The 11,874-nt window shown below is 50.7% G+C and overlaps 4 protein-coding genes across 4 annotated transcripts; 3 read left to right on the top strand and 1 right to left on the bottom strand.

Moving 5' to 3' along the window:
- Window positions 1-2,705: 2,705 nt before the first annotated feature.
- On the top strand, window positions 2,706-5,152 carry TrAtP1_005624 (uncharacterized protein; the record flags this gene model as incomplete). Its single annotated transcript, XM_014089183.2, has 3 exons — window positions 2,706-3,369; window positions 3,441-5,020; window positions 5,078-5,152. The coding sequence occupies 3 exons, from the start codon at window positions 2,706-2,708 to the stop codon at window positions 5,150-5,152; spliced, it is 2,319 nt and encodes a 772-aa protein (XP_013944658.1).
- Window positions 5,153-6,583: 1,431 nt separating this feature from the next.
- TrAtP1_005623 (uncharacterized protein) lies at window positions 6,584-9,401 on the top strand (the record flags this gene model as incomplete). The annotated part of the gene is made up of 4 exons (XM_014088993.2): window positions 6,584-7,997; window positions 8,122-8,303; window positions 8,392-9,254; window positions 9,314-9,401. 4 exons carry the CDS (start codon window positions 6,584-6,586, stop codon window positions 9,399-9,401), a joined length of 2,547 nt encoding a protein of 848 aa, XP_013944468.2.
- Window positions 9,402-10,013: 612 nt separating this feature from the next.
- On the bottom strand, window positions 10,014-10,744 carry TrAtP1_005622 (uncharacterized protein; the record flags this gene model as incomplete). Its single annotated transcript, XM_066112793.1, has 2 exons — window positions 10,014-10,068; window positions 10,536-10,744. 2 exons carry the CDS (start codon window positions 10,742-10,744, stop codon window positions 10,014-10,016), a joined length of 264 nt encoding a protein of 87 aa, XP_065968879.1.
- A 333-nt stretch (window positions 10,745-11,077) lies between these two features.
- TrAtP1_005621 (uncharacterized protein) lies at window positions 11,078-11,572 on the top strand (the record flags this gene model as incomplete). The annotated part of the gene is made up of 1 exon (XM_014088976.2): window positions 11,078-11,572. The coding sequence occupies one exon, from the start codon at window positions 11,078-11,080 to the stop codon at window positions 11,570-11,572; it is 495 nt and encodes a 164-aa protein (XP_013944451.2).
- Between the last annotated feature and the right edge of the window lie 302 nt (window positions 11,573-11,874).

Raw genomic sequence — 11,874 nt, 5'->3', positions numbered from 1 at the left:
CATCCTAATGCTGAGATTCTTGGCAAGCATCGACAATGTGATTGCCCTAAACGGCTGCCGGTCTTCATGGCTTCTATGTATAATGGATGTTTGCGATCATGAAGCCAGGGTTCAGGTGTGACGAGTAATTGCTTAATATGGCTTGTGGTGTCAATTGAGACTGCTAGCCTACTCTACGAAGAAAGTTCAGGGACAAACATCCTGCCACTACCGCCAGGATTGTTTACTTCGTGGAGTAGGTTGGCAGTCTCAATTGACACCACATTTTACTCAGGGGACAACAGCATGTGACAACGCAATATCGTATCATATGTGATGAAAAGCTTCCCGTAAATTGAAGAGGCTGGCAGGTTTTTCACGGTGTAGAATGCAGTGCGCTGAAATACGCAGGGATCTGAATAGCTTTATGACATTCCGTGTTCGTAATTCTAATTGACTTGCACAAGTTACACAAGGTATTTTTTCCATACTAGATTGATCTTGTTGAGCTGTGTAGCACGTCTAGGAGGTGGCCAGGAAAACTGTTTATCAAGCTGTGACTAATTGTAATTCTATTGATATCAGGGTCACGTCTCACGAGGCCTTCATACCTAATAGGTCGTTGTTCGTAATTGGCTCATGTGAGGTCAAGCACAGACACGATTTCTCACAAGCGCTTGGATGTCTTCCGAAGTAATACATGCTTAATTAAACGTATGTAACGCGGCAGGAGACCAGTTGACTTGTATATAATGGTGACTTCACCCTCGACTCTGGTATACATTTACTCAACAATACACTTACACACCAACAAACGAGTTATTGCGAACAAGTGAGATTTGACATTATGAAGTTCTCTTCAACATCCTTGCTTCTCATCCTCCCCATGAGCACTCATGTACTTGGGCAGAATTTTGCGGATTTGTGCGACAATATCAGTCTCATTGAACCATATACTCTCCAAGCAGACTGTTTAGACGGCGATGGTACCCATGTTCAAACCTCCACCATCGATCTTTATGCATGCCTCGGCAATGCTAATGGAATGTTGAAAGTAAGATGTCTCATCTCTACAGCTTTTTGAACATGCTTTGATACTAATCCTCTCCAGTGCCTGGCCAAGTAAGTCATGAATGATACCCATCTTTAGGCATATACTTATTAGCATCAGCGGCCACTTTGGAGAAAGCTGCAGAGACTGCGTCCTTCAGGATGACACGATATTTGTATGCCAATGTCGTAACGGACACCAACAAGTTGCTAGGGCATTTATTGATCTCAGTGAGTTTTGGGTCTCTTCCTCCAAGATTGGATTCAAACAGTCTGCAAGTGGTTTCTAATACAAACTCTTTGCTAGATTCCTGCCTTAATAATGGCAATGGAAAGCTTTATTGCTAGCCAAGGGCGCCGAAGGAGAGCAAGAGAGTAATATACAAATCTTACACATAGCTACGGTCGTATGAATACTGTAGCTTGAGCTCTTGTCATCTTTGGAATATTTTACGAACATGGCTTAGTATGAAAGGTCTGCACCAGACGTAGAGAGACTTTCTGAGGGGAATTCGAGGAGATGTAGTAATGCAAAACAGTGATAAATTATATCGAGGAAATTGACATTAATTCCATATTAGCAGCAAATGATGTAGACATCTTTTTTCTCGCACCGCTGTCCAATTGCCTCACAACGCTACACTTGGAGGAATTATAGAATCCTGTAGTGTTTTCTGAAATAATACTCATGTGATGAAGGAGGCCAATCCGTCTCACGGCGTATTCCGAGAGTACTTTACTCGAGTCAGAGGCGTTCAATTGAAATTTTCAACGGTTATACCGCATGTGTTCTGCACGAGATTGTGCCCATGTTTGTTATTTTGATGGGTTCATAGACATTGTCAAGGCTTGCTGTGGTATAAAGTACATGTAGCCTCGACTACTAGTCTTCACGTACCTATGTGCTTTGTGAATTTGAGACATGTTTCCAGTCCTCAGCTCATTCTAGAGTTTTTTTTTCTTTCTTTTGCCCAATCTTCTTTCATCTCATTTTCCTATCCCTGGTGCCCAATCGGTTCAACTGAACCTTTGCTTGCGGGGCCCTGCGTCATTTTGCTTGGATCCTGGCATCTGGGTCCAGCAGCTGCTTGCAGTAGCATCAACGAGCAGCCAGCACGTGCTGGTTAGCGGGAGGTGATAGGCTCCAGAGCCCTGCAGAAGACCTGCACCTAGCGGAAACCCGCTGAAAGCCGGTACAAGTTAGCCGCATTTGCTCGTGGAACCGCAGCGGCAGCCAGCTCCAAGTGGGGGGTTCTGTTTTTTTCCTACTTCGGCGCGCCGGATAGCGAGGCTAGTGGCGCGCACGAGATGAGTATAGCGGACTCAGTGGATAGTGGGCAGAGCTCGAAGGGTGTAGTAGTGGGCAAAGCTGTACTCCGTATTTGCCTTGCTTCAATTGGAAAACCAAATTTTGACCGACCCCGAATCAGTCGGGACAAAACCTTGTTTCTTTCTTTTGCTGCACCTCCGCTTCAACCTCATCTGGTTTCCTTTCTTCTGGCTTATTTGCATCAGCCAATTTCGCTTCTTCCAACTCAATTCGCGATTCACCGCTGCAAAACTCGGCGGAAGCTTCGACTTTGGCTGAAACGATCGTCGAGGAGACGGGCCGACGATTGTCTCTCCCCCTTTAAGGATTGCCGACGACAAAGGGCATCACGAGATAAAGCTCCGAGATGCGGTTCGGAAAGACGCTGCGCGAGTCGATATACCCGCCATGGAAAGACAAGTACGTCGACTACGGCAAGCTCAAAAGCCTCCTGCGAGAGGATAAGCGAGACGACGAGACTGTGTGGACCGAGGAGGACGAGAGCCGCTTCTGTGACGAGATTTTCAACGTGCAGCTCGAGAAAGTCGCCCAATTCCAGCAGGAGCGCTTCGATGACCTGAAACAGAGGGTTGAAACCGCGTTTGAGAAGCTCAAGGAGTTCGCGCCGCCTGCCGAGTCCAACGCCGAGGTTGAAGGCAGCGGCAGCAAATCGGATGCCGACCGCGAGGCAGCCGCCTCAAAGCTCAGGCAGATCGAAGCCGAGCTTGACGAGATTACCAATGAGGTCAAGGCCCTGAAGAAATACAGCAACATCAACTACACGAGCTTCCTCAAGATCGTCAAGAAGCATGACCGCAAGAGGGGCGACCGCTACAAGGTGCGGCCGATGATGCAGCTCAGCCTGGCTCAGCGGCCCTTCAACTCGGAGCAGGGCTACTCGCCTCTTCTAAATAAGCTGTCCGTCATGTACTTTGCCATTCGACAGCAATTGGAGGAGGGCGACCAGGTTCCGCTCGACTTGGACGCTTCAGCGGAAACGCACAATGGCGAGCGATACACCGCCCATAAGTGTGAGTAATGTACTGGATTTTCTTGTTTTGTATCATCTACTTTTTTTGGCTTTCTAACATGCAATTGGCAGTTTGGGTACACCCCGACAACCTACTCGAAGTCAAGACCCTGATTCTCCGTCGTCTCCCCGCCCTGGTTTATAGTGAGCAGTCTGCCAAAGAACTCGATGCTTCCGATTCGCCTTCCATTACCTCACTCTATTTCGACAACTCCAAGTTTGAAGTGTACTCGGAGAAGGTTGAACAGCAGTCAGAAGTGACCTCTCTGCGTCTGCGATGGTACGGCCAGCTGAGCTCCAAGCCTGAGATCTTTCTGGAACAAAAGTCAGCCGATGCTACCGGCAAGAGCGAGGAACACAAGTTCACGATCAAGGACAAGTACATTAGGAAATTCTTAGATGGAGACTACACGGCTGAGAAGACTGCACAAAAGATGGAGCGGCAAGGCGAGAGTGCAGAACAAATTGAGGCTTTCAAGTCAACTGTTGCTAGAGTGCAGGAGTTCCAGCAGAAGAGGAAGCTGGCGCCAGTGCTAAGAGCAAACTACGTCCGCACTGCTTTTCAGAAGCCTACTGATGACCGAGTCCGCATCTCGATTGATACCGAATTGGCCTTTATCCGCGAAGACACTTTGGACAAGAGCAGGCCTTGCCGTGACCCCAACGAATGGCACCGCACTGATATCGACAACAGCAACATGAAGTATCCCTTCCCGAATATCAACCAGAGCGAAGTATCTAAATTTCCCTACGCTGTGCTAGAAATTAAACTCAAGGAGGACGGCAGCCGCAAGCGGCCAACCTGGATTGAGGATCTGATGGGCTCCCACCTGGTGCATCCATCTCCTCGCTTCTCCAAATTCGTCCATGGAGTTGCCTCCCTATTTGACGACTACGTTAACAACCTGCCCTTCTGGCTTGGCGATCTCGAAACCGATATTCGCAAGGACCCCCAGAAGGCTTTTGAAGAAGAAGAGCAGCGCCGAGCTCAGCGTGCCGACGATGTCATGGCCGTAGGAAGCCTCATCGGAACTGTCCCAAGCTCATACAAGGCAGCACAAAGCTCTCCTGTCGGAAAATCATATTTGGCGGAGCGCATGGCAGCGGATGCCACGGCCTACTTGTCTCGCTCTCTAAGACAGAGACCCCAAGGGAGAGACGGAGCACAGGACGAAGAGGGCGAGGGCAGCTCTTCCCAAGCGCAACCAAGTGGATACGGCACCCTATCGGCAGTTCTCCCTGGCTTGTCTCTCTCCAAATACGCCAGGGCTAAGCGCGCCCAGAAGGCTCGTCTCCCCGAAGGCGTTGTCGAGCCCACGCAATGGATCAAGAACACCGGAGATCTTAAGGTTGAACCCAAGGTGTGGCTGGCCAATGAGCGAACCTTTCTCAAGTGGCAGTCCATTGCCATCTTGCAGGGCACTCTGGCTCTGGCGCTATACTCGGCGGCTGGCGACAATGCGATTGCGCAGTGGATCGGCATCGTATACATTGGCATCGCGGCGTTTGCGGGCATCTGGGGCTACAGCATCCAGCAGGTTCGCAGGAGTATGATTGTGGAAAGGAGCGGCAAAGATTTTGATAACATGATTGGGCCGATTATTATCAGCGTGGCCATGATGATTGCGCTGATTGTCAATCTTGTTCTTCAGGTAAGAAGGCGATGGTTTTATAAATTGGCGAATGAGCGTGCAGCTGACATTGTATAGTACCAGAAAGCATTTTCCAAGATGAAGAATGTCGACTCGGATATGCCAATGCCCATTACGGACGAGTTGATTTAGAAGAGCGTGCATGTGGACACTACCTGTATATACGTGTATACATGCCGTGTATAATAGCAGCGAGGCTGAAGAAGTTCAAAGGGCCGTGTTGAAGATTTTTGGACACATTGTTATGGCCGATGCATACCTACCTTTGCTTGTACTTTTTATATCACCCTGCTGTCGGCGAAGAGTTTCTCAGCGATGTTGATAGCCAAGGAGTGAGCTGCGGTTTAATTTAGTTTATTACTCTATTGTACAAGAGGGACATGATGCGGTGTGTGGTATAGGCTATTTTACCTTATACTGGACACAGGCAATTGATTCAACAGGAGTTGTGATTCTATTAGCCAACAGCGTGCCGACCTCGGTTGTGGTGGCGGTGATTGGGTCTCGCATCTCAAATTATTGCCAGGGTGAATGGTCACCTGGTCGCATTCCGCAATCCATGCTGCACTAACCCCGTCCCATGTCTTTCTTTGTCTTGTCATTTTCCCATTCAGCGTAGTAAAACTCCATATTTTTGTCATATGCAGCGCTTATATGCAGTGTGCGGCATGCAGCATGCAGTTGCATTTGGTACCGAAAAGGCTATGCGGAGGACCGCTGTTTGACATGCATCACAATCACAATCACAAACTACTAGGTATGATTGCCATTCCATGATGGCTCTACTAAACACCTGGCTTCGCGTTCTTTGAAAAGTCTAGAATATTGCTCGTTGTGATTTCAAATCTTGCAGGATCCAGGGAGAATAGCGCATTGTGATGGGCATGGCATGTGGAGGATTAATTGTATTTGCGCACGAGGGAACAATCGCAATGAAACAAAAGGCATGGAGATTGCTGCAACGACGCAGGGAAAAAGAAGATGCCATTGTCGAATTTGACAATAGTATTTAGATTTCTTCTATTCTTTCTCTCAAGCTATCAAACTAGTTATAAGAAAAAAACACTGTGTAAAATAAAAGTCTCGCCATTCGTTTGCCGTGGGTGCCAGATGCTGGTCACCGGTAGGCGCGGGCGGCTACCTATTGTGGCATGTTGTACGTCCGTCCTGCCTCAACACCTCGCTTTTTCTCGCCCTTGCCTTTTGCAACTTACAATTGCTTTTGACCACCGCCCTCTTTTTTCCCTCCCTTTTCGCTCAGCTAGGTATGCTGTGATATCCGACGGCGACTACAAATTATAGCATCGCGCCACTGGAAGAACCTCTCACGCATCAGACACAATCAACTAAGATGCTTTCGCTACCGGCGAAAAGTTGAACAAGACAAAGGAAGAAAGCTGGCTAGCCATGCACCACAGCGTTCGCGCCAAACTGGGGAGATTGACCGACTTTTCGTGAAAACCTTCATTTTTTTCTCAACCTACCGTCTCTTGCCTTGGGGCGCTTTTGGGGAAAGCGTCTAGTGGAAGCAGACGAGTGGGTTTTTTTTCGTGAGGAGAGGCCATGGCCATGGAGCAAAGGAAAGAAAAATCCAAGTTTTGGGGAGGGCTGCTACGCGGGGAGAGCTTGATGAAGAGAGGGTCCAGGGTGGTGCGCAAGTATCAGGATCTGCTGCTGCGCGGAGAAGCGCGCGAAGAGGCCGACCCGGAATGGGAAGACTACAGCGAGAACCGAGAATTTCAGCCGCCGCCGCAGCCACGAGACCAGCAGGATCACGACGGGCAGCAGGTGAGGCAGCAGCGCAGGATGAGCGAGGGCAGCAGCAGTCTTATTTTATCGCGCCGTGAGCTAGGGCTTCATCCACGCAGGCGCCGGACCATTGATGGGGGCGGTGATGGCAGTGACATCCATGGGCGCTCACCCAAGTCATCGGCCACGAGGCGGCGGCCGGACGAATCGCTGTCTGGACGGCTTCAATCGAGCTTTGGCAAGAGACGGGGCAGCGGCGGTGACCTCGACTACAACAGCAATAGCAATAGCAACACCATTACCAATGCTGCTGCCGGCGACAAGAATCGCAAAATCCCCGCGGCGCAGGCGCCCAGTGGAGGCGAAGCAGCGCGATGGCCTCCAGCCACCACATCAGACCGCGAAGAGCTTTCCCACCAGGATGCCCTCGAGCTCATTGCGCGCGGTGCGCCGACCTACAAAGGGCGCAAGAAATCAATCCCCTACACATCGGACCAGCATTATGCGCTGTACGTGACGAGCTCCAAGAGTCGAAGAGGGGGCACAGACGTTGCAAAGCCGCATGATGCCATGTCGCATCTCATGACAATGAAGATACAGGCGCACGGGCACGTATCGTACCCCTGGGAGACGATAGAGCAGCCCAGCTATGCCTTCTTCTATGGTCGCATAGGCGGCACCGTGACGCTCAACCAGTGGGCAGCAGCAGCAAGCAACATCCCGTCCAAGATTGCGCTGCGAGACTCGGGTGTCATACCGCGGCCGGTAACCTTGGAGCAAATCTTTGCGCGACTGCAAGATTTGCAGCAGCTGGGGCTGGAAGATGATGACTTGGGCCTCTTGTATCGATCTTTGTACAAGCGCTTCTTGCGAGATCCTGACAAGATTCTAAGTCCACACAAGACGCTGGATAAACAGATTGCCGACCTGATCATGACACTGTCACGCCCAGACTGGATCGATTACACAGAGCCAAAGAATCAGGTTGTGACTCGTTTCATTTTCAACGGCACAAACGAGGAACACCGAGAGCAGTACCACAAATTCTTCCATCAGCTGCTCCTTAGTCTAGAATTGGAGCTTCGTATTCACTCGCGGCATCACGACGACTGGGCCAAGGAGAAGCTGTTACAGCAGATGCCTCCTACAATCAAATGGAACTTGGCGCTCGCGAGACGGTGGCGGGAGAATGTTCGAGTTGAAGAGTACGGCGATTCGCCCACACAAGGTAAGTGGCATGTTTTTTCTAGTAACTCCTTCGATGGTGGAACAACAACAAAAAACGAGAAAGGAAGCCAAGTATTGGTGCACAAGAGCGCGGGAAACACAGGAGCTAATGGGGTGACGTCTAGTAAAACTGCGGTATAAGCTGAAGAAGCGCCAAGTAAAGCAGCTCAAAAAGTTTGCTCAAATTATGAAGTGGCCCAACTTGAGAGAAACAATGGAATGCCTAAGACAGAAGGATGAAGATTTCGCTCTAGATTCCATAAGCTCGGATGCGTTTGCCTACTTTAGCGGCCTTGTACTTCCTGGCGTAAGTGAACTCCGGTGTAGCGGCAGGACATGCAGTCAAGAGGAGGCAGAGCTCAGAGGGGAAATCTTGCTAACGGATGATGTGATAGCCGACATTCTCGTTCCTCATCATGAACTCACTCATCGATCTAGACCCGGATCCCGCCACGAATGAGCTTGCTTTGCTGTCACATATGCACCCACAATGTGGCTTCCAGTATCGTAATAGTCATACATACTGGTCGGCGAGCTGCATTGTGGGTAAAGTGCTGGCACCGACATGTCATTCGGTGGCAGGCTGGGTTGGCCCTGGTAGGCCTACGGTAGACCTTGGCAGGTCTCAGATTGCTCGTATCCGAGCCCGGCAGCCGAAGCAGAAAATGGCCCGAGAGGACGTAGAGAGCATGAGCACAAGGTCCGATGCGTTAGGGCCACGGGCAGATACATATCCTGTGCGCGAGTACAAACTACCTACGCTTGATAGCACGAGGTACATGGTCGACGCGGTACGGATGGAGCTATTGAGCTTCAAAGCCGTCTCCACGGCAGCACACGAAAGCAATGCCGTAGGTCCTCGACTCTTTGATGCCCAGGTCCAATTCGCCATTGATGGTGTTTCCTGGCCGCTAAGATTAATGTACGACGTGAGCTTTGTCTCGGCGTGGCCCTGCGCGGAAGGCCCACACCCCCTTTTTTACGACTACGAGTATCAGCTCATCAAGGCAGACGAGATTGTAAAAGTGCGCAACTGGGGCGGTCTGTACGGAGACGGTCAAGTTTCTGGGCCTAGTAGCACAGCTTCGAGCCCTCCACCGGCGGCAGACGTGGCGAAAGCCATTGTCGATAGGGACGTTGACGATGAGAAGGTGCTCGTGGTAGATGCAGTGGGAGTTCGGGACAATGAGGTGCTGGCAAGGGCTTGGTGCGCTCATTGGGGGCTCAGTGCAATAGTGGCGGACGTCCACAACACATGGTATGTCTCACGATTCATCGCTTCTATCCCTGAATACTGAAACTAACTTGGATTCGAAGCCTGGCGTGTGCTATCAGAGAAGCATATGCAGCGACACTGACGGTTGTGATTCTGGTCGAAGACCAGCCACACGTTATTAACGAATAATAGATTACGATTTTACGGATGATATGAACCAGCTTGCGTTTGTTTTTTTCTGCTCGATTCACAGAGTGTTGATTCGGAGAAGAGCAGTGTGGCCACAAGTGGTTGGTGGACGTGCTTGAGCACTGCTTGCTTGCTATACGAGTAGGAGGGAAAAGTTAAGATTACCTTTGTAGTTATACCGTCGGAAGGTGGCAAGGAACCGATTTGGTATAGTCATAACATTAAGATGGAGCTGGGCTCCTGAGCTTTGATATTCACTCTGAAGCGTTTTCAGTTACGAGATGCCATTACGGCATGTATAGGAACATTGATCAAAGGAAGTTGATATCACAAAACAACATCATTGCAGTCTTGGCGCAATATAAGTCAGGTAACAGACATAAATTAAAATTGTTACCATCACCAATGCCGCTGATATCCGTCCATTGTCATCTTCCTGTTGATAACGAGTGTTGGTTGAACTGGCCAGCCGCGTACAAGCCCACCACGTCATCCTGCAGAGGCCGCTCGCACACAGACCGCGCCCCACGGAGAGATTTCACTGCTTGGAACAAGACTATCGTGTTGTCTGAGACAAAGTGAAATCATGGATTATTGAACCCTGAACTTTTATCAAAAGGAAAGCTGCGATGGCGAGATGGATTCTAGATTTGCAAAGTTTTCAATGCTGTAAATGTGAGCACAAGTGACCAGTCTCTTTTGCCGGCGATTTCTCGTGAGTGAGACATTGTGTCGTACAATTAAGTGTCAAGTCACTTTAAGAAAGAAGAGAAAAACAGGTGTTACGTGAGACAGACGCACAGAAGGGAGGGGAGGCGCACAACAACGGCGTTTGATGCTTTCTTGTTTTGGGAAAGGTTTTCGTGGTAGTTGTGATGTTGTGTTGTGGGAGTCGTGTGATTTGCTGCTTGCAGCTTTTGTGAGACACGGCCGTTTTATTTCATTTTTTTTGGTGTGTGTGTGTGAAGGGATGTACATGTGAATGTATATATAAATGAGATGTTCTCGAGGGTCGAGTCTTATGGTGTTGGATGATTGTTTAAACCAGAAGAACTTGAGATATAAACAGTGTCTGATCATTACATCTTATGAAGCACATCACATCACATCACGCACACTACACCCCAAACTTACAAGTAATTGCATGCGGGCTCCTTCACAATGCCCGCAAACCGCATCCATACCCTCTCCAAGCGGTATGAAAAGGCCCTCGTCATCGGCGTGGGCGAGTTCTGCGGCACATTCATGTTCCTGCTGCTGTCCTTTATGGGGGCGCAGGTGGCACTCGAGAACAACCCGGCTACGGAGGGCCACAAGCTGGAGCCGGCCACGTTGCTGTACATTGCGTCGTCGTTTGGGACGGCGCTGGCGGTGAATGTGTGGGTGTTTTATCGCGTTACGGGGGGGCATGTTTAACCCTGCGGTAAGACGAATGAACTACTGCTCCTCCTTACCTGTCATAATGCTGATACGAGTATCCCTTGTCAAAATAGGTCACGCTGGGACTTGTCCTCGTCGGAGCCGTCAAGCCTCTCCGCGCACTCATCATCCTGCCGACGCAAATCATCGCGGGCATCGCCGCCGCGGCCACCGTCTCGGCCCTGCTGCCCGGCCACCTCGACGTGACAAACAGCCTCGGCGGCGGCACAAGCACGGCGCAGGGCCTCTTCATCGAAATGTTCCTCACGGCGCAGCTCGTGCTGACGGTGTACTTCCTCGCCGTGGAGAAGCACCGCGCCACGTTCCTCGCGCCCGTGGGCATCGGCGTCAGCGTCTTCATCGCGCACCTGGCCGGCACCAACTTCACGGGCACGGGCATCAACCCGGTGCGAAGCCTCGGCCCGGCGGTGGTGACGGGCAGGTTTGAGGGCTATCACTGGATATACTGGCTGGGGCCGTGCCTGGGCGCGCTGCTGTCGTTTGCGGTGTACTCGCTGCTCAAGGCGCTGGAGTACCAGATTGCGAACCCGGGCCAGGACGCGGGCGATCCGGAGACGGCCAACGAGGAGGCGCTGGCGGTGGAGGAGATGGGCACGGAGGGGCTGGCGATTGTGAGGAGCAGGACGAGGAGCGGGAGCGCGGCGAGTGAGGCGCGGTATAAGAGGGATGCGGCGATGAGGAGGGGGAGCGCGGTGGATGGGAGCGCGGTGAGCGCGGCTGATGCTGTTTGAGCGTCGTTGTTGTATCGTGAGAAGGAAGAATGTCAGAGAGGTTGGCGATGTAGATGTTTGAAAAGCATCGTCTTTATGTCATGGATAATGGCTGAGAGATTGGCCTTGTAGGTGCTGTCCATTGTCGTGTCATAAGAGGAGGGTATATGATGAATGTCTTGAGACACTGGCCATACAGATCCCGTTCTTCTACCACCTGAATGAGAGACCGTTGTCTGTTTGGCATACACATGGGCCAAACACTGACGGTTGATTGTCGTCTTCCGCCAATGTTCCAGAAACGCCATCCCGCCATCCCACCG

This window comes from Trichoderma atroviride, chromosome 3 (genome assembly GCF_020647795.1).
Source record: "Trichoderma atroviride chromosome 3, complete sequence".
NCBI lineage: Eukaryota > Fungi > Ascomycota > Sordariomycetes > Hypocreales > Hypocreaceae > Trichoderma > Trichoderma atroviride.
This window is presented reverse-complemented; position numbering and strand designations above follow the sequence as displayed.